The sequence below is a fragment of the Giraffa tippelskirchi genome, chromosome 11 (genome assembly GCF_054371585.1).
Source record: "Giraffa tippelskirchi isolate mGirTip1 chromosome 11, T2T-mGirTip1v1.2.pri, whole genome shotgun sequence".
Lineage (NCBI taxonomy): Eukaryota > Metazoa > Chordata > Mammalia > Artiodactyla > Giraffidae > Giraffa > Giraffa tippelskirchi.
Genome location: NC_137285.1, coordinates 48,811,743 through 48,833,909, shown reverse-complemented (window position 1 = coordinate 48,833,909; position 22,167 = coordinate 48,811,743). Strand labels below are relative to the sequence as shown.

General features: G+C 37.2%; 1 protein-coding gene across 1 annotated transcript in view; it reads left to right on the top strand.

Moving 5' to 3' along the window:
- The window catches only part of SLC7A11 (solute carrier family 7 member 11), a 979,966-nt gene extending 958,260 nt beyond the window's left edge, over positions 1-21,706 (top strand). Inside the window, exons 15-16 of the mRNA XM_081540538.1 lie at positions 17,554-17,701; positions 21,478-21,706. Of these exons, the coding sequence (XP_081396664.1) occupies positions 17,554-17,586 (33 nt within the window). The 3' untranslated portion in view covers positions 17,587-17,701; positions 21,478-21,706. The remainder of the gene's footprint in view (positions 1-17,553; positions 17,702-21,477) is intronic.
- The last annotated feature ends 461 nt before the right edge of the window (positions 21,707-22,167 follow it).

Here is a 22,167-nt window from a genome sequence, read left to right as displayed (position 1 = left end):
TATAGCTTGAAGTCATAAGTATGATGCCTCCTGCTTTGTTCTTCCTAGGATTTCTTTGACTATTTGTGGTCTGTTGTTGCTTTATATAAATTTTAGGATTGTTTATTCTACTTCTAAAAAAAAAAAAACTGCCTTTGGAATTTTGGTAGAGGAAGCTTTGTAATAGTATGGCTATTTTAACAATATTCTTTCCATTTATGAACTTGGGATACCTTCCCATCTATTTGTCTTTTTTGATTTCATCAGTGTCTTATAGAGATCTTTCACCTCCTTGGTTAAATTTATTCCTAATATTTTATTGTTTTTGATAGGATCATTTTCTTTGTATCTTTTTCAGATTACTTGCTATTAGTGAAGAGATATGCTATGAATTTTTGTGTGTTAATTTTGTATTCTGGAACTTCATTGAATTCATTCACTAGATCTAACAGTTTTTAGGTGGAGGCTTGTTATAAAATCATGTCACCTGCAAATATAGCCAATTTTATTTCTTCCTTTCCAATGCTGATGCTTTATTTATTTATTGCTGCCTGGTTGCTCAAGCTAGAACTTCTAGTACTATAATAAATAGGAGTTGTGAGAGTGGGCACTCTTCTGCTTGGAGGAAAAGTTTTCCATCTTTCACTATTGAGTATGATGTAGGCTGTGGTCTTGTTGTATCTATGGCCATTATTAGGTTGAGGCACTTTCATTCTAGCTATGCCTAATTTGTTAATAGTTCTTATCATGAACATATGATGAATTTTGTCAAATGCTTTTTCTGCATTTGAGAGATTTATTTCATCCTACTTAATACAATATACCACATATATTTGGAGAAGGAAATGGCAACCCACTCCAGTATTCTTGCCTGGAAAATTCCATGGACAGAGGAACCTGGTGGGCTATAGTCTGCAAAGAGTCAGCCATGACTGAGCACAATCAGCAGCACCCACATATATTGATTTGTGTATGTTGACCCATCCTTGCATCCTAGGATTAAATCTCACTGATCATGGTGAATGACGCTTTTAATGTGCTGCTGAATTCATTTTTTTTTCGTTGTTACTGAGAATTTTGTATTTATATTCATTAGGGATATCGGCCTACAGTTGTTTTGTTTTTTCCTAGTGGTATCCTTTCCTAGCTTTGGTCTCAGGGTAATGCAGGTCCTATAAAGTAACTCTGAGAGTGTTCCTTCCTTTTGGACTTTTTGGGAAGACTTTAAGAAGGATTCATATTAATTCTTTAAATGTTTGGTAAAATATATCAGTGAAGCCTCTTGGTCCTGAGTTTTTCGAGCAATTCCATCTCCTTACTAGTATTTGGTCTTTGAAATTTTCTGTTTCCTCTTGATTCAGTTTTGGCATATTGTATGTTTCTAAGAATTTTTCTATGTCTTCTAGATTTTCCAGTCTGTTGGCCTGTAGCTGTTAGCAGTAGGCTCTTATGATCCTTTATGTTTCTGTGATGTCACTTACAGTGTCTCTTTTTTTCATTTGTAATTTCATTGATTTGGATCCTCTATCTCATGGCTAGTCTAGCTAGTTTTTTGTTTTGTTTTACAATTTTATCTTTTCAAAGAACCAGCCCCACTTTTGTTAACCTTTTGTATTGTTTTCTTGTTTGCTACTTATTTCTGCTCTAATCTTTATTTTTTTCTTTTCTGCTAATGTTCGGCTCAATTTGTTCTACCTCCCCTGTAATTTCTGTTTTTATCTATTGGTTGTTCAGGAGAAGGCAATGGCACCCCACTCCAGTACTCTTGCCTGGAAAATCCCATGGACGGAGGAGCCTGGTGGGCCACAGTCCATGGGGTCGCTAAGAGTTGGACACGACTGAGCGACTTCACTTTCACTTTTCCCTTTCATGCACTGGAGAAGGAAATGGCAACCCACTCCAGTATTCTTGCCTGGAGAATCCCAGGGATGGCAGAGCTTGGTGGGCTGCCATCTATGGGGTCGCACAGAGTCGGACACGACTGAAGTGACTTAGCAGCAGTGTTCAGGAGAATGTTGTTTAATTTCCACGTATTCATGAGTTTTCCAGTATTCTTCTTATTAATTTTTAGTTTCATGCCACATGATAAGAGAAGATATTGATATGATTTCAGTTTTCCTAAATTTGCTAAGACTTATGGACTAACATGATCTATCCTAGAAAATGTTCCTTGTGTATTTGAGAAGAATGTCTTCTGCTGCTGTCAGTAGTGTTCTGTATACATCTGTCATATTTATTTTGATCTATAGTATTGTTCAAATCTATTGTTTCCATATTGATTTTCTGTGTGGATGATCTAGCCATAGTTGAGAGTAGGATTTAAAGTCCTTAACTATAATTGCATTACTGTTTATTTCTCCTTTTAGCTTGATTAGTTTTTGCTTTACACATTAGGTGTTCCAGTTTTGGGTGCATAAATATTTACAATTGTTGTATCTTCTTGGTAGATTGACCCCTTTATCATTATAAACACCTTTTTTGTTTATTTTTACCATTTTTAGTTTAAAGTATATTTTTGTCTGATATAAGTATAGCTACTCATTTTTAATTTCCTTTTTATGGTTACCATCTGTTTTCCATTCCTTCACACACTATCACCTTATTTTCACTCTATGTGTGTCTTTAAGGCTAAAGTGGGTCTCTTACAGGCAGCATATTGTTGAATCTCTTTATTTATTTATTCATTCAGCCATTCTATTCTTTTGAATGGAGAACTATATCTATTTACATTTAAAGTAAGTATCAATTTGTAAGGACTTACTATTGCCATTTTGTTCTTTGCTTTCTGGCTATTTTGTAGATTCATTGTTCACAGCTTCTTATCCTGCTTTCTTTTCTTGTGTTTTGATGTCTTTTGGTATCAATATGCTTTGCCATTATGCTCTTCTATGTAATTACTACAGGGTTTTTCTTTGTGCTTATCATGAGATTATATAAAACATCTTAAAATAGCAACACACTATTTTAAGCTAATAACAATTTAGCATTGATAGCATTTCTAAACATTCACTTTCCCCCTCCACAGTTTAGGGTATTGATGTTACACTTTATATACTTTTATATTGTGCATCCAATAACAGATTACTATAGTTATGATTATTTCTACCATGTTTGTTGTTAACTTTTAAATAACTTATAAGTAAATAATGAACCATCATTGTTATATTACAGAATCTAACTTTGACGAAAAATTTATATTACTTTCTTATGATTTTGTTATTTCAATTTAATTTTTATTTTATATTGATTTATAGTTGATTTACAATATTGTGTTAGTTTCAAGTGTAGAGCAAAGTAATTCAGCTCTATATTGGGTTGGCCAGAAATTTCATTTGGGTTTTTTTTGTAACATTCTACATAAAAACCCAAATGAACTTTTGGGCCAACCCTATATATATATAGGGGGAGATGTATACATATATATATATATCTCCTTTTTTTCTCAGAATCTGTTCCCACACAGGCTATTACAGAATACTGAGTAGAGTTCCCTGTGCTATACAGTTGGACCTTGTTGATTATCTGTTTTATATACAGAGTGTGTATATATTAATCCTAAACTCCTAATTTATCCCTTCCACTAACCTTTCACCTTTCAGTTCAGTTCAGTTCAGTCGCTCAGTCGTGTCCGACTCTCTGCGACCCCATGAATTGCAGCACGCCAGGCCTCTCTGTCCATCACCAACTCCCGGAGTCTACCCAAACCCATGTTCATCGATCGGTGATGCCATCCAACCATCTCATCCTCTGTCGTCCCCTTCTCCTCCCGCCCCCAATCCTACCCAGCATTAGGGTCTTTTCCAATGAGTCAACCCTTCGCATGAGGTGCCCAAAGTATTGGAGCTTCAGCTTCAACATCAGACCTTCCAATGAACACCCAGGATTGATCTCTTTTAGGATGGGTTGATTGGATCTCCTTGCAGTCCAAGGGACTCTCAAGAGTCTTCTCCAACACCACAGTTCAAAAGCATCAATTCTGCGGCGCTCAGCTTTCTTCACTGTCCAACTCTCACATCCATACATGACCACTGGAAAAACCATAGCCTTGACTAGACGGACTTTTGTTGGCGAAGTAATGTCTCTGCTTTTAAACATGCTATCTAGGTTGGCCATAACCTTCCTTACAAGGAGTAAGCGTCTTTTAATTTCATCGCTGCAGTCACCTTCAGCAGTGATTCTGGAGCCCAAAAAAGTAAAGTCTGACACTGTTTCCACTGTTTCCCCATCTATTTCCCATGGAGTAATGGGACCAGATGCCATGATCTTAGTTTTCTGAACGTTGAGCTTTAAGCCAACTTTTTCACTCTCCTCCTTCACCTTCATCAAGAGGCTCTTTAGGTCTTCTTCACTTTCTGCCATAAGAGTGGTGTCATCTGCATATCTGAGGTTATTGATATTTCTCCCGGCAATCTTGATTCCAGCTTGTGTTTCTTTCAGCCCAGCGTTTCTCATGATGTACTCTGCATATAAGTCACCTTTAGGTAACCATAAGTTTGATTTCTAAGTCTGAGGCTGTTTCCATTTCATAAGTAAGTTCATTTGTATTATTTTCTTAGATTCCATATATAAATGATATTATATTTGTCTTTTTCTGTCTGACTTGCTTCATGTGGTATGATAATCTCTAGGTCCATTCATGTTGCTGCTGATGTCATTATTCCATTACTTTTTATGGCTGAGGACTATTGCATTGTGTGTATACATATCTTCTGTATTTATTCCTCTGTCGATGGACATTTAGGTTGCTCCCATGTCTCGGCTATTGCAAATAGTGTGTGCATTGGGGTACATGTGTCCTTTCTAATTATGGTTTTCTCTAGATATATGCCTAGGCATAATTCCTGGATCATATGGTAGTTTCTATATTTAGCTTTTAAAGGAAACTCCATACTGCTCCCCATAGTGGTAGTATTGATTTAAATTCCCATCAATAGTGTAGAAGTGTTCACTTTTCTTTAAATTTTTAAAAAAAGTATTTATTGTTTAATTGAAGGATAATTGCTTTACAGAATTTTATTTTCTGTCAAATCTCAACATTTGACTTACAATGTTGTGTTACTTTTTGATTCACAGCAAATTGAATCAGTTATACATATACCCATTCTTTTTTAGAGTCTTTTCTCAGATAGGTCATTACAGAGTATTAAGCAGAATTCCCTGTGCTTACATTAGGTCCTTACTAGTAGTGTATATACAGTAGTGTGTATACATCAATCCCAGCCTCCTCTCTTTTCCCCCCTGGTAACCAAGCTTGTTTTCTACATACATGATTCTGTTTTTGTTTTGTAAAAATAAACCCATATCATTTGTATCTACTTTTAGATTCCACATGTGATATGTGATATTTGTCTTTCTCTCAAGGGTTTACTTCACGTAGTATGAAAATCTCCAGGTCCATCCATGATGCTGCAAAATGGCATTATTTCATTCTTCTTATGGCTGAGTAATATTCCATTGTATATAAGAACCATATCATCAGTAAGTGGAAGTTTTGGTTGCTTCCATGTCTTCAGTATTGTAAATAGTGCTGCTGTGAACACTGGGGTGAGTGTATCTTGTCAAATTAGAGTTTTTTCCTGGATATATGCCCAGGGGTAGGACTGCTGGATCATATGGTAGTTCTATTTTTAGTTTCTTAAGGAACTTCCATACTATTTTCTATAATGCTTGTGCCCATTTATTCCCTCCAACAGTATAGAAAAGTTTCGTCTTCTCCACACCATCTCCAGCATTTATTTTTTTTTGTAGGGTTTTTGATGCTGGCCATTCTGACTGTTGTGAGGTGACACCTCATTGTAGTTTTGATTCGCATTTCTCTGATAATTAGTGATGTTGAGCATCTTTTCATGTGTCCTTGGCCGTCTGTATGTCTTCTTTAGAGAAATATATGTTTAGATATTTTGCCCATTTTTTGGCTGGGTTGTTTGTTTTTCTCACATAGAGCTGCTCATATACTTAGGAGATTAATCCCCTGTCTGTCGCTTCAGTTGCAAATATTCTTTTCCTTTCTGTGGGTTGTCTTTTCATTTTGTTTATGGTTTCCTTTGCTGTGCAGAAGATTTTAATCAGGTCCCATTTGTTTATTTTTCTTTTTATTTTCATTAGAAGGTGGATCAAATCAGATGTTTTTGTCATTTATGTCAGAAATTGTTCTGCCTATGTTTTCCTCTTACGAGTTTTATAGTGTCTAGCCTTACATTTAGATCTTTGATCTATTTCGACTTTATTTTTGCATATGGTGTCCTAACTGCATTTTTTGTCACACATAGCTGTTCGGTTTTCCCAGAACTACTTATTGAGGAGACTGTCTTTTCTTCATTGCATAGTCCTTTCTCCTTTGTTGTAGATTAGTTGACCATAAATGCATGGATTTATTTTTGTACTTTCTATCCTATTCCATTGATCTTTTCTGTTTTTGTGCTAGTCCTATACTGTATTTGTAGTGTGTAGTCAAGGAGTATTATAGTATTGTGTTATGATCTGAAGTCAAGGAGTTCCCCAGCTCCATTTCATCAGTCACTTATAGTTTTCAGAGTAGAGGTTTTTTGCCTCCTAGGGTAGGTTTATTTCCAAGTATATTACTCTTATTGATGTGATGTTAAATGGGATTGTTCCCTTGATTTGTCTTTTTGATATTTCATTCTTAGTGTATAGGAATGCAAGAAATTTCTGTTTATTAATTTTATATCCTGCAATTTTAATAAATTCATTAATGATCTCTAGTAATTTTTTGGTGGCATCTTTAGGGTTTTCTATGTATAGTATCATGTCACCAGCAAACAGTGACAGTTTTACTTCTTCCATTCCAATTTGATTTCCTTTTCTTTTTCCTCTTTGACTGCCATGGCTAGGATTTCCAGAATTACATTGAATAAAAGTGACAATGGACATCTTTGCCTTTTCCTGATCTTAGAGGAAATGCTTTCAGCTTTTCACCATTGAGAATGGTGTTAGCTGTGGGTTTGTCATACACAGCCCTTATAATGTTGAGGTAGCTTCCCTTTATGCCTACTTTCTAGAGAGCTTTTATCATAAACAGGTGTAGAATTTTGTCAAAAGCATTTTCTGCATCTAGTGAGATGATCATGTAGTTTTTATTCTTGTTACTCTTCAGTTTGTTGATGTGGTGTATCACAGATTGATTTGCAGATACTGAAGAATCTTTGCATCACTGGGATAAATCCCACTGGATCATAGTGTATGTTCCTTTTAATGTGTTGCTGCACTTGGTTTGTTTGTTGAAAATTTTTGCATTTATATTCATCAGTGATACTGGCCTGTAACTTACTTTTTTTTTTTGTGGTATCTTTTTCTAGTTTTGGTATCAGGATGATGGTGGCCTCATAGAATGAACTTGAGAGTGTCCTCCTTCTGCAGTTTTTTGGAATAGTGCCAGAAGGATAGGTGATAATTCTTCTCTAAATGTTTGATAATATTTGCCTGTGAAGCCCTCTGGTCTTGAACTTTGTGTGTTTGTTCCTATTTTCTATTTTGTCCTGCTTCAGTCTTCTAAGGCTGTACCTTTCTAAAATATTTATTCTTTTCTTCTAGTTTGTGCATTTTATTGGCATGTAGTAATCCCTGATGAGCCATTGTATTTCTGTCATGTACAATGTAGCTTCTTTTACATTTCTAACTTTATTGATTTGAATACTCTCCCTTTTTTTTCTTTCATTGGAGGATAATTGCTTTACAATATTGTGTTGCTTTATGCCATACATCAACATGAATCAGCCATAGGCATACAGAAGTCTCTTCCCTCTTGAACCTTCCTCCCACTCCATCCCACCCTTCTAGGTTGTCACAGAACACTAGGTTTCAGCTCCCTGCATCATACTGCAAATTCCCACTGGCAATCTACTTTACATATGGTAATGTGTATGTTTCAGTGCTACTCTCTCAATTTGTCCCTTCCTGTCCTTCGCCTGATGTGTCCACAAGTCTGTTTTCTGCGTCTCAACTGCTGCCCTACAAATAGGTTCCTCAGTACATTCTTTTAATATTTGATATTTGTTTTGCTCTTTCTGACTTACTTCACTCTGTATAATAGGCTCCAGGTTCATCTAGCTCATTAGGACAGACTCAATTGTTCCTTTGTATAGCTGAATAATATTCCATTGCATATATGTACCACAACTTCTTTATCCATTCTTCTCCTGATGGACATCTAGGTTGCTTCCATATCCTAGCTATTATAAATAGTATTGTGATGAACACTGGGGTACATGTGTCTTTTTCAATTATGGTTTTCTCAGGGTATATGCCCAGTAGTGGGTTTGCTGAGTCATATGGTAGTTTTATTCCTAGTTTTTTAAGGAATCTCCATACTGTTCTCCATAGTGGCGGTATCAATTTACATTCCCACCAACACTGCAAGAGGGTTTCCTTTTCTCCACACCCTCTCCAGCACTTATTGTCTGTGATTTTTTGATGATAGCCATTCTGTTGGTATGAGGTGATACCTCACTGTAGTTTTGATTTGCATTTCTCTAATAATAACTGTATTGAGAATCTTTTCATGTGTTTATTAGCCATCTGTATATCTTTGGAGAAATATCTGTTTAAGTTGTTTGACCACTTTGATTGGGTTGTTTGTTTTTCTGGTATTCAGCTGCATGAGCTGCTTGTATATTTTGGAGATTAATCCTTTGTCAGTTGTTTCATTTGCTATTATTTTCTCCCATTCTGAGAATTGTGTTTGTGCCTTGTTTATAGTTTCCTTTGCTGTGTAAAAGCTTTATCCTTTTTTTTTCCCCTCTCTTTTTTCCTCCTCTCTTTGTAAGTGTGTGAGTCTCTTTGGGTGTTCCTGGCTATTGAGTGTTGTTTCACCATTAGTCTTGGGGTTTTGTCTTCTGTGCTATGTGTCATGTGAAGTCTTGGTGCTACAGCAACAGGTCAGGTCTCTCAACCTTTAATGGGTCGAGATTTGAGTCCAGAACTCTGGATCAGCAGAGAGCTCCCAAACCCATGTAACATTAATTGGTGAGAGCTCTCTCAAAGGCCTCTATCTCAACAGTAAGAGTAAGCTCCACCTAAGTGCCAGCAAGCTCCAGTGCTGGATGCCTCATGCCAAACCTTTAGCAAAACAGGAATACAACCTGTCCATTAGCAGAAAGGCTGCTCAAAGTCATACGAAGCCCATAGACACCCCAAAATGCACTACAAGATAAGGCACTCCCCTTCAGAGAGATACAATCCAGCACCATCCCCAACACAGGCATAAATCCCCCCAACCAAGAAACCTTCACAAGGCACTGATCCAGCACCACCCATGGAGGGCAGACTGTACAATTAAAAGGAGCTATCACCTTCCAGCCTTCAGAAAGGAGACCGCAAACACTATGAAAAGACAGAGAAACATTGCAGCAGATGGAGGGGCCTGGTAAAAACCTTATATCTTCCTGATTCTGACTAAAGGTTTATCCGTGTTTTTCTTCTCAAAGAACCAGGTTTTAGTTGCGTTGATCTTTGCTATTATTTTCTTCATCTTCGTTTCTTCTAGTTCTGCTTTGTTCTTTACAATTTCTTTCCTTGTATTAACTTTGGGTTTTGTTTGTTCTCTAGTGGCTTTAGGTGTAAGATTAGGTCGTTTGAGATTATTCTTGTTTCTGAGGTAACACTGTATTATTATAAACTTCCCTCTTAGGTCTTGGACTGTTGTGTTTTTGTTGTCATTTTTCTCTAAGTATTTTTTTGAATTTCTTCAGTAATCCATTGTTAAGTATATATGTAGTTGTTTTTTAGGTTTTTTTCCCCCCCTGTAATTGATTTCTAATCCTATAGCATGTCAGAAAAGATGCTTAATACGATTTCAGTTTTCTGAAATTTACTGAGGCTTGATTTCTGCCCCGAGATGTGATCTATCCTTGAGAACATTCTGGGTGTATTTGAGAAGAAAGTGTATTTGGCTGCTTTCAGTTGGGACATTCTATAAATATCAGTTAAGTCCATCTTGTCTAGTGTGTCATTTAAGGCCTATGTTTCCTTATTGATTTTCTATCTGGATGATCTATCCATTGATATAAGTGTGGTGTTAAAGAAGCCCCCTATTAGGGTACTTTTACTTCTACTCAAGGAATTCCTTTTAGCATTTCTTATATGCCAGAATTTGTGGCAATGAATTACCTCAGCCTTTGTTTGTTTTCTGAAAGTGTGTATCTGTCCTTGATTTCTGAAGGATGGCTTTGCAAGAGCTAGATTTCTTGTTTGGTGATTTTTTTTTCTTTATTTCAACATTTTATTAAATTACTCCATTTTTTTCCTGGCCTGAAAAATTGCTGCTGAAAAATCTGCCAAATCTTACAGAGGTTCCCATTTCTTTTCAATGAATCACCCATTGATTTATTCACAAATACTTATTGAATATCTGCTGAATATCCTACAGATTGCCAGGTGCTGGTGAATCAAAGCAAATAAGGTTCCATCTTCTTGGAAATTTCTAGTGAGGAATATTGTTACTGATAACAATCATACAAATGTGGACACAATTACAAACTAAATCATGTACTATAATTAAAAAGCTTCCAGAGAAGTTCCTAATTCTTAGTGATGAGAAAGAATGTAAGTGACTTACATATTTTCAATAAAATTTATACAATAGAAAGACATTTAAAACCTTTCAATGATTTTAAAGTTTGGTCACACTCAGAGTAAAACTATGTCTAAAATTAGAATAAATTATAAAATTATGAGAGTTATTGAAACACCATCAAAAACAGTAATTTAAATATTGAACAGTCTTCTTTGACTTTATTTTTAAAATTTTAGATAATTTTATATCATAAAATGCATCCTTTTAAAGTATACAGTGCAGAAGTGGTATATTTACACAATGGAATATTACTCAGCCATATAAAGAGTGAAATAATGCCATTTGCAGCAACATGGATAACCTGTGGATCATCATACTAAGTGAAGTAAGCCAGACAAATACCATGCCGCTTAAATGTGGAGTCCAGAACAGGGACAAATGAACTTACATACAAAACAGAAATAGACTCACAGTTATAGAAAACAACCTATGGTTACCAAAAAAGAAATAAAAGGGTTCCCTTTTATTTAAATCTCTTTTCCTTTGCTGCTTTCGATTTTTTTTGACTTTTGACAATTTAATTTTAATGCTATCTAGGTGTAGCCCCATTGTGGGAACTTTTGAGCATCATGGATCTGCATGTCCATTTCTCTCCCCAGGTTTGGGAAGTTGTCAGCCCTGATTACTTTAAATACACTATCTGTCTCTTTCTCTTTTCCTTCTGGAATTCCCATAATGTATATACATTTTTTCTTTTGGCTGTGTCCAAGAAGTTTCATAGGCTTTCTTCATTTTTTCATTCTTTCTTTTGGCTCCTCCTCCTGGGTAATTTCATATATCCTGTGTTCCTGGTCACTGATTCTTTTGCACAGTTCAGTCTGCTCTTGAAGCTATTGCAGTCTTCAGTCAACGTATTTTGTATTTGTACTGTATCCTAATTTCATTAAGTTGTCTGTATTTGTTGATAATTAAAGTTTAAGAGGATTATTCTGAACTATTTGTTATTGGAGCTTCATTAGTTTTTGGTGGTGTCATGTTTACCTCGTTTTTCATGGTCCTTGGCATCTGTGAATGTGTTATCATCTTCCAGACTTTACAGTTTCACTGTGGCAGAGTTGTTGTTTTTTTATTAGTCAGCTCATTTTGTCTTTCTAAATGTGTCCACAGTTAAATCCCTTGGACAGGTTAGGCCCGATATCATGGACTATCTTGGGGTGAGGCAACTGTCTGAGCTCTGAGGTCAGAGTAGGGTGGCTGCTAGCTGAGGTGATTTGGATAGGACTGCTGGCTCACTTCCTTGTCCAAGCAAGACTGTAGTATGATTTCTGCAGTCACCTGGGTTCTCTGATGAGACTTACATAGACAGTCAGGACTAGGTTCTAATTTAATAGTAGTTAGTGCTGTGAGTTAGCTTATCTGCCCTGGAGGACAGCAGAACTATCCCTAGGACCTGCATAGCTTCTTGTTTGAGGACCCAAATCAGGCAAAGCTACGCACTGAATTCCTTGACCAGAGAAACCACCAGTTTTGCTCTGCAGATGGGGAAAACCACAGGTTGTGCTAGTCTGTTCAATTTATCCTTTAAGCAGGTCTGCTTGGTGGACTAAGCAGCTTCCTATGTGCTCTGGTTAGAACATCTGGTTGGGTAGCTTGAAGCTCAATTTAGCAATGAACATGGCTATGAATTAATTTTCTTGCTAGGGCAGTGTGGGGGAGCTGGATCCAAATCAGTAAGGTTCTTTGTGCTCCTGACTGAACTTGACCTGCACCCCAGGTTCCCTGGCCAAATGGGGCCACCAGCTTTGCCCTGTGAATAATTAGCTCTGCCTGCTGGACTCTTCACTTGAACATTAGTGGGCTGCATGGCTTTCTAGGTGTTCTGCTGAGGTGAGGCTGGGAGCTGTACTCAGCAATGGAAAGGGTGCTATCTATCTACGCATTAGCTCCCCTGCCTGGGCAGGGACAGACTAGCTCCAGAGGCTTTTGGTTTAAGGATCTAAGTCAGGCTGACCTGCACCGTGCCAAGTCAGACTGCATCACCATCTTGTCTCCTCAGATGGCAAAAGCTTCTCAGAATTACTACTTGAGCATTGCAGGTAGGAACTTGATTTGCCAAGGTCTAAGTGTTGATTGTTGGAAGCCCTTTCCTCCTCCTCTGTCACAATTAGATTCCCAGCAGTCAAGCCCTTCAGATCCCCCTATAAGCCCCATAGGAGGACAGTACCAGAATAGGGCCTCCCCAGAAGTGACCCACAGTCCTGGGGGAGGTGGACATTTACCCTGTCTGCTCTTTCCCCTCTGGAGGAACCACAGACTCAGGGCAGCCACTCACTGTGACTCTCTGCTATCCTGAGGGAGGGGCAGTGTGGTCAGCATGCAGCTACTTCTCTTACCTCCTCATGCAACGTGTCTTGGTCTTGGTGGTGCAGGGGGGTGCTTCATCCTCACTCCTGTGTACTAGGATTTTCTCATTAATGTTTTGTCTGTGGAAGTTGTTAGCTATTGTTCTCATGATGGGGAGCAAAGTCAGGAATGACTTATGTCACAGTTTGACGATATCACTCTCTAGAAGCATTTCTTTGCACACTCTTTTGGGAACCCAGGCTGATGGAGGCTTTACCATCTTCAGCAGAGATTCCCAATATCACCTTGGGAGTTAACATTGTTCATCTTGATTTTGAGGGAAAATCAGTATTATAGGATCTTAAAAGAGGTTTTTATGGCCAGGCCTAGAATTTTAAGAACTTAAGCCCACACTCCATTGGTAAGAAACCAGTCACATGGATGTAAGATGTTTAGGAAGACTGGAAAATACATTGTCTACTCAGACAGTTGCTATCAGCATGAATTGTACACAACAATTTGGGGAAAAAATTGGGGGCAGATAATAGCCATCTTTGCCACAGGAGATATAAAAATACATAAGCCCTATTCATGTTGTTTAGTATATAGATGACATCTACATACTAAATTAGAGCTAACCAATGACTGTATTAGAACGTCCACTTATGTAGCTTGTTGAAATATACTCTGTCTGAAGAAAAGATTCCTTTACCTGAAGTGAATGAGTATTCACCTAGAAGCTAGAAAAAGGGTGGCAATGAAGAAAATTTTAGTATCTTCAGTAGTTCTAGTAAAGAACTTTTAATAGACCAGTAGAGTTAAGTATCTTATCCTCTTGACTTGTATACCTTTAAAAGAAAATAGGTACATCAAACTTGTATGATGGTGACAGTGTCCTTCAAGATTACCCAGTAAGCCTTACCCTGATTGTGTGATTGCATATTTAACAAAAAATCATCTAATAATCATGATTTCATTCACAGTTTTTCTTAACAGTTTAAAAGATATCAGCTAAAAATACTTGTTAGCTGATATCTTTTTTCTTTTGCCTGGCTGTTTTATTTCTCTCTGTAAAACAATTAGCATTTTTATTAATATATTAATCTATTATGAGGTAAATTAGCATAGGCTTTAGGGTTTTATAGCACTAATTTTCTCATCCAATTGGGATAGTGAGGTAGATGAGAGATTAAATATGACTTTGTAAAATGGATAGTTAATATTGCAAAATGTGGCACATATCCGGAGTCAAGTGGAATACTGTATTTTGAAGAATTACACACGTTTACCCTTCCAATCAGGCTTCCCTGGTGGCTCAGACAGTAAAGAATCTGCCCGCAATGTGAGAGAACTGGGTTCACTCCCTGGGTTGGGAAGATTCCCTGAAGGAGGGCATGGCAACCCACACCAGTATTCTTGTCTGGAGAATCCCATGGATAGAGAAGCCTGGCGGGCTACAGTTTATGGAGTCGCAAAGAGTCAGACACAACTGAGCAACTAAGCACAGCACAGCACCCTTCCATTCAAAGCAACTATGGTAGGATGCAGACCACCCTCTATTGAGTTTCCCCTGTATAGTTTATGGAACAAAGCAGCCAAGGATAGCATTGGACACATACTGGTAGCTCAGTCTCAAAGAAAGTAGGAAAGTAAGGCAGCACCAAGCATAGTCAGCCCCACAAATGAGCAAGTCAGAGACTTCATCTTTTTGCCATGAAATAGAGAGGAATCTGATGGTAGAAAAATTAAACTAGAAGAGCTCACGCTGTGAGAAACTAATTTGATTGGGGGCAGGTGAAGAAGGCAGCAGTATTAACATATTACGGATATAAGTTAGCGTCCTAGAGCTAAGCAATGACTTGCATGTAAATTTCTGTATTTGTAGGTCTGAAAACCAAGGTTTACCCTATAGAAAACAGTGAGTGTTTTCCAAGTGCTCAGGCATCATCACCAAATTCTATTTCTGTCTTATTGCTCCTTACCTTCAGCAGTTGGTGTCTTATATTATATATTTATAATTAAGGGCTTCCCTGGTGGTTCAGACAGTAAAGAATCTGCCTGAAATGCAGGAGACCCGTGTTCAATCCCTGGGTTGGGAATATCTCGTGGAGAAGGGAATGGCTACCCACTCCAGTATTCTTGCCTGGAAAATCCCATTGACAGAGGAACTTGGCAGGCTACATATAGCCCATGGGGACAGAGAGTAGGACACGACTGACAGACTAACACATATTTATAATATTCGATAACTCAATGCTCTCATTTTGTCCAACCACATCTGAGACAGAGCAGATAGTCTTAACATATAAATAGACACACAAAAGCTGATATAAAAAATGAGTATTTCCACAAGTTTAAATTGTACATCTGAATGAAAATAGGAAACTAAAAACATGTAAGATATTGTTTTATTAAGGGTGATTCCAAAGTTATATTGCCAATAAGAGATTTCTTAAGATAGGAAAAAAAAAAATTAGTATCATGATACACTGAAAGAGAGCACAGATTTTAAAGATCTATGACTGAGGGTTTACAACTGAAAGGCAGATGTACTCATGCAAAAGGTGAAGAAGATCTGATATGCCAGGGAAGCAAGACACTATTTCAGCAATGCCAAATAATTAGACATTGATTAATGGAAAGAGATACTGAGGAAATATTTTTATACCTTTTGCTTCTAAAAGAAAGATACCTTTCAGAAAGGAATAAATTTGACATTGTGAAAATGGTATTTAGAAGTTGTGTATTTAAACATGCTCTCCTTTTGCTATGGAAGACTAATGCAATAGCAAATAGTTGCTAGTTCATTTAATTGCATAGTAAAAGGGTGTGAATATTGCTATGTCCAGAAGTAATTTTTTCTTGCTTTAAACAATTTGGAGTTCTGTTTTTAAACTGGGGTATAGTTGCTTTACAATGTGTTAATTTCTACTGTACAATGAAGTGAATCAGCTATAGGTATACATAGATCTCCACCCTCTTGGACCACCCTCCCTCTCCCCTCCATCCCATCCGTGCATGCTAAGTCTCTTTAGTGATGTCCGACTCCTTGTGATCCTATGGACTGTAGCCTGCCAGGCTCCTCTGTCATTGGGTTCTCCAGGCAAGTATACTGGAGTGGGTTGCCATTTCCTCTGCCAGGGGATCCTGACCCCGGGATCAAACCTATGTCTCTTGCATCTCCTGCATTGATAGGCAGATTCTTGACCACAGTGCCACCTGGGAAACCCCCATCCCATCTACAAAGCACTGAGCTGATCTACCTGCGCTATACAGTAGGTCCTCTCTCCACTATTTTCATAATTTTGTATTATGGCATGTGTGTCACAACTGCATTTAAAACCACTGTGAAAAATTCATTGCCGTGAAAGTGACATAGACCTTTTCCCAATGGTCAGGTAGTTGATGCTTTATGTGAAGTGTCAATGCAAAGCAAGAAGTTTACTTCTGGTTTCATGGAAATACCAATTAAACCATGATTTATATATACATTCAAGTGAGTCAGATTAAATTTATAAAGTGAAATTCAGAAAAGATAAATTTGGTGGCCAAAATAAGAAAGAAAATTGTTGTTAAAGCAGTAGCCTGTTTATACTATGTTTCTTCTGAAACCCAGTAAAACATTATGGATAAAAGAAGGAAGGATATTGTTGGTGCACCATCACTATATTCTCATGGTGATGAACCATAAGGGAAAATAGAATATATGAGTAGCATCCAGTTTTACAGCAAGGAATGGAACTGACTAAGCAGAAATCAACACTAACCATCAAACAAACAAATACCCAAGTTCTACAAGCTTCACTGAGAACTAACATCTTCTGCCTTGGTGACTGCTTGTCCTGAGGTTAGAATGCCAAAAACTGAATTCTCATGAGTTTCTTCCTGAAGTTGTGATCCCAGATGAATATCTATCTATTCACCTTAACCATTGCTGAGCAAACAGCTGTACCACATATCAATTGAATTACCTCATTCGAAGTGAAGGAAAAAAAAGAATATATGCACAGATACTGTAGAAAAGGGAGGAGTGATAAACTTAATAATCAAAATTCAGATGAATAACACTACAGAAAAAGTAATTCTGCCCCAATAACAGAAGACATTTCACACGAAATACATCTCCAAATCCTCACATAAACTAAAGGAAAAGATTCTAATATATAAAGAAAATTGCAGTGGTGAGTAAAAAAGAGGGGGTACATTAACAGATAAGGTATAAATCAGCAAAACATAGAAAACAAAGAAATAAAGCCACTGCAGAAATGAAAACTATATTTGAACCAGAAAAGACAGAATAAATATTACTGAAAACAGAGACAGGAATAAGGACAAACACAAGGAATGTATAAAACATAGGAAAACAGGTGAGTGGATTTCTAAAAGAAGAGAATATTTTAAAAATTCAAAAGGAATGATTGATTTCCTGAAATAGAAGAATTGACTTTAGACCAAAAATGCAAAATTTGTTCCAGGAAAAGTTGATATAAAATCATGACACACATATACTGATAACATTATTGAACTTGAAGGATTAAGAAAGAAACATATGGTATTCAGACAGAAAAAAAAATGGTTATCGTAAAGAAGCAGCACAAAATAACTGGCTCCAGGATTCTTCTTAGCAAATTTTATGTAAGCCAACAGTTGACTGTTCCTAAAATTTTTATAATACTCATATTTTTACTTGTTTGACATAGGAATGGAAGTTCTGGTTCAAGATGACAGTGTAGAAAGATCCTGAACTCACCTCCTTCCACAGACACACTGAATCCATGCTACTTATGGAACAACATCCTTTGAAGAGCATAAAGTGAACAAAGCAGCTGAGCAGCTCTTGCATATCAGGTGAGTGAGAAGGAAAATACTTGAATGTGGCTAGGAGAGGCTGAGATGCAAACTCACCATCAGCAGAGGACACAAAACCCCACCTTCCCCCTGAGGAGCAAAAGGTTTGAGTTTCACATCGAGCACCCCAGCTTTTAAGACATCTACTTGAGAGGACATCGAAACATCTAGTTTTGAAGGTTAACAAGGATTGCTTCCATGAGAAGCAGAGGGCCAGAGTGAATAGAGAAAAGTTCCTTAAAGGGCTCTCAAACTTACCTGCCCTGAAGCCGCCAACTGACACACTCCCAGACTTTCTGTGAAAGAGGTTATTTGATTCTAGTGTTGAAATGAGGGGCAGGCCTCTAACTCACACACATTTAAGAACCTGCTGAAAACTCCCTGGGGATAAAGTCTAGCAGACATCATTTTTACAGTCTTCCTCATTCCAATCCTCCACAAAGAACTCATAATCCTTACTGGTATGATTTTTGTGGCTTCTGCACAAGAGATACTATGTCACCTGGCTCTTGTGGCCACAGGGGCCTATGTTATCAAGCCCCACAAGCCTGCAACAACTATAAAACTCCTAGAAGAAAACATAGGCAATAAGCTTTTTATGTTGGTCATGTTGATAACTTTTTGAATGACACCAAAAGTACAAATGTGAAATGCCAGGCTGGATGAAGCACAAGCTGGAATCAAGATTGCAGGGAGAAATATCAACAACCTCAGATACGCAGATGACACCACCCTTATGGCAGAAAGTGAAGAGGAACTAAAGAGCCTCTTGATGAAAGTGAAAGAGGAGAGTGTAAAAGTTGGCTTAAAACTCAACATTCAGAAAACTAAGATGATGGGTCCCATCCCTTCATGGCAAATAGGTGGGGAAACTGTGGAAACAGTGACAGACTTTATTTTGGGGGGCTCCAAAATCACTGCAGCCATGAAATTAAAAGATGCTTGCTCCTTGGAAGAAAAGCTATGACCAACCTAGATAGCATATTAAAAAGCAGACACATTACTTTTCCAACAAAGGTCTGCCTAGTCAAAGCTATGGTTTTTCCAGTAGTCATGTATGGATATGAGAGTTGGACTATAAAAAAAGCTGAGCACTGAAGAATTGATGCTTTTGAACTGTGGTGTTGGAGAAGACTCTTGAGAGTCCCTTGGACTGCAAGGAGATCCAACCAGTCCATCCTAAAGGAAATAAGTCCTGAATATTCATTGGATGGACTGATGCTGAACCTCCAATACTTTGGCCACCTTATGCAAAGAGATGACTCATTGGAAGACCCTTATGCTGGGAAAGATTGAAGGCAGGAGGCGAAGGGGATGACAGAGGATGAGATGGTTGGATGGCACCACCAACTCGATGGACATGATCATTTGAATAAGCTCCAGGAGTTGGTGATGGACTGGCATGCTGCAGTCCATGGGATCACAGAGAGTCGGACACGACTGAGTGACTGAACTGAGAAGTACAAATAAACAAGTGAGACTACAGCAAAGGATACCATCAATCTAATGAAAAGACCTACTGAATGATGAAAACTATTTGCAAATTATATATATGCAAAACATATATAAAAATTCATATAATTCAATAACAAAGAGACCATCCATTAAAAGTAAGCAGAGGATCTAAATAGACATTTTTCCAAAGACATTTAGATGGCCAACAGGTACATGAAAAGATTTTCAACATCACTAATCATCAGGGAAATAAGAATCAAGACCAAGATTAAGTAACAAGTGTTGGCAAGGATGTGAGAAAAAAGGAACCCTTGTGCTTTGTTTGTGGGAATGTTCACTAAAGTATAATTACCATAGCTAAGATAAGGAAGCATCCTAAGTTTCCACTGATGGATGAATGAGTAAAGAAAGCATATAGAGACAGATATAGATACACATATACACAATGGAATATTATTCAGTCTTAAAAAAAGGAGAAATCTTGTCATAACAACATGGATGGATCCTAGGGCATTATGCTAACTGAAATAAGTCAGAGAGAGGCAAATACCATAAGACTTATTTACATATAGAATCTAAAGAAGACCCCACTAAACACACAACCAAACTATGCTCATAGTTGCAGAGAAGAGACTGGTGCTTTCTAGCTGTGGGGTGGGTAAAGACGATCAGAAACTTCCAGTTATAAAATAAGTCACAGAGGCATAATGTACAGTATGGTGACTATGGTTACTAATATTGTGTTGCATATTTGAAAGTGCTAAGAGTAAATAATGTGTACATCACAAGAAAAACTTTTACCTTCATAATATAAATATTAAGTATACTTATGGTGATCATTTTGCACTATATGTAAATATTGATTTATTATGTTGTATACCTGAAACTAATATGTGATATTTCAATTATATCTCAGTTAAAAATAGTTAACAATTTTAAAAACCATGAACATAAAGTCTAAGGATTCTCGAGGCAAGAATACTGGAGTGGGTAGCCGTTCCCTTTCTCCAGGGGAGCTTCCCGACCCAGGAATTGAACCTGGGTGCTCCACATTGCAGCAAATCCTTTACCATCTGAGCTATCAGGGAAGCCCAAGTATCAATATATACACTTAACAAATGAGACATAAATAAACCTTTCTTGATTAATAAAAATTACTTGATATTGAATCAACTAAGAGATAAATTAGCATACACAAATTAGGAATGATCAGCCATGATTTTAAAGATATTGGTTCTTTATATAAACATAAAAGTAAATCTAGTACAACTTTGGGGATTCCTGATATAGAAATGACAGTGCAGTTTAAACCTTTGTATTGGGAGAATCAAAATATCCTTTCCTCCTCCTCAACATTTAGGGAGTTATAGAAGAGGCAAAAGTTCATTTATGCTGTGTAAGAGCCAATAATATCTTTTACTATACTTAGTGGCTATTTAAACAAATCCTTCTGTAATTCTTAAAGAATAAGAGATCTCTCCTTACATTCTTTGTTCATGTGTAACATTACCTGTGAAATAGAGAATTCTTACTTTTCTTAACACAATGCCTCTATGCAATCTAACTTCAATTACTTTAATCTACATCTGTATATCCTAACCTTTTTTTGTTTTTATAAATAGATTTTTTTCAAAGAATCATTTCTTTTTCCTGCATGTCACCAATAAGTTCTTCAAAGTTTCTAAAATTTCAGGAAATATATGTGAGACAGGTGCTAAAGTTAATTCAGTTTAATCCTATAGATAAAAAAATCTTTAGCGAACTAATTCACAATGGCTCTTTCTGTACATAAACCACAAGAAAGAAGAAAATAGCAGTTTTACAGCTAATTCATCCTGAAGTATTTATGGAGAATCTTAATTATTAGTGACAATTTTATGTCTGGCAAATTATGTAATCTATGCCTCTTTATTTGCTAAAACTAAGTAGTGAAAATGCTATTAGTAAAATTTTTAAAAGGACATTAACTCACAGAATTATTATGATTAAATGATGCAATGAGATACCTCTCAACTTAGGGATTTATCAAATGCTCAGTAATTATTCAGTTTTCTTCTCTTAGAGAATTGGCCCACACAGTGCATTCACATAAAGCAGCCCTACTCTCTCTACAAGGTGCAAAGCCAAGCAAACCGTAACACTCCCAAAACAAGATGTTTCCAGCCAGAAATCACTTTGGGGAACATAAAACTGTAGATCCTCTTTCCTTTCATGTCTAAGAAATGTAGCTTGGATAGGTCTACCTTCCACAGAGTGACTTTTTGCCCTTGGCTCCATCTTCCCTCTCGTCTAAATCCTACTTTCTGCCAATTCTATTGCAGGATTGACATGATTCCAGGTACTACTGCTGCCAATTCTACAACAGCTTGCCTGCTTGCCATCACAGGATTGGAAGGACAGTTTATAAGAGAAAGAAATCTTTACTGCCTGCTGTGGCAATAAGTCGGCTCCTGTGGTCACCTGGGCTTTTCACTTTCTCTGTGTTGGATCCGACTCTCCTTTTGTATTCCTCTGTCTTGGACTTGGAACACAGAGCTTCTGAGATGAATACCATGAACCTTCTCTGATATTTTATTACCCAGAGTACTTTTTCCATTATATAAATGCTCACAGATTGTCATTTATCAAACGCTGAGGAAGCAAACATTAATTATCAAGTATGACACTAATTATTAGGGTTGTTGCTCCTCTGTGCGTGGTATTTCCCAGGCAAGAATACTGGAGTGGGTTGCCACTTCCTCTTCCAGGGATCTTCCTGACCCAAGGATCAAACCTGCATCTTTGGCATCGCCTCCTTGGCAAGCAGATTCTTTACCACTGCTCCATCTCTGAAGCCCAATTATTAGGGATCGAAGAATAAAGATAGTTTCTTAACCTATATTCAAACTCATCAGCTAATAAAATAATCCTCAGTAATATTTTCTGATATCCTTGAGAGAACAGAGATCCAAGACCACAAATTCTTCATCTCTCCTAGCCCACTGCTATACCAGATTTCTTAGCATAGGAAG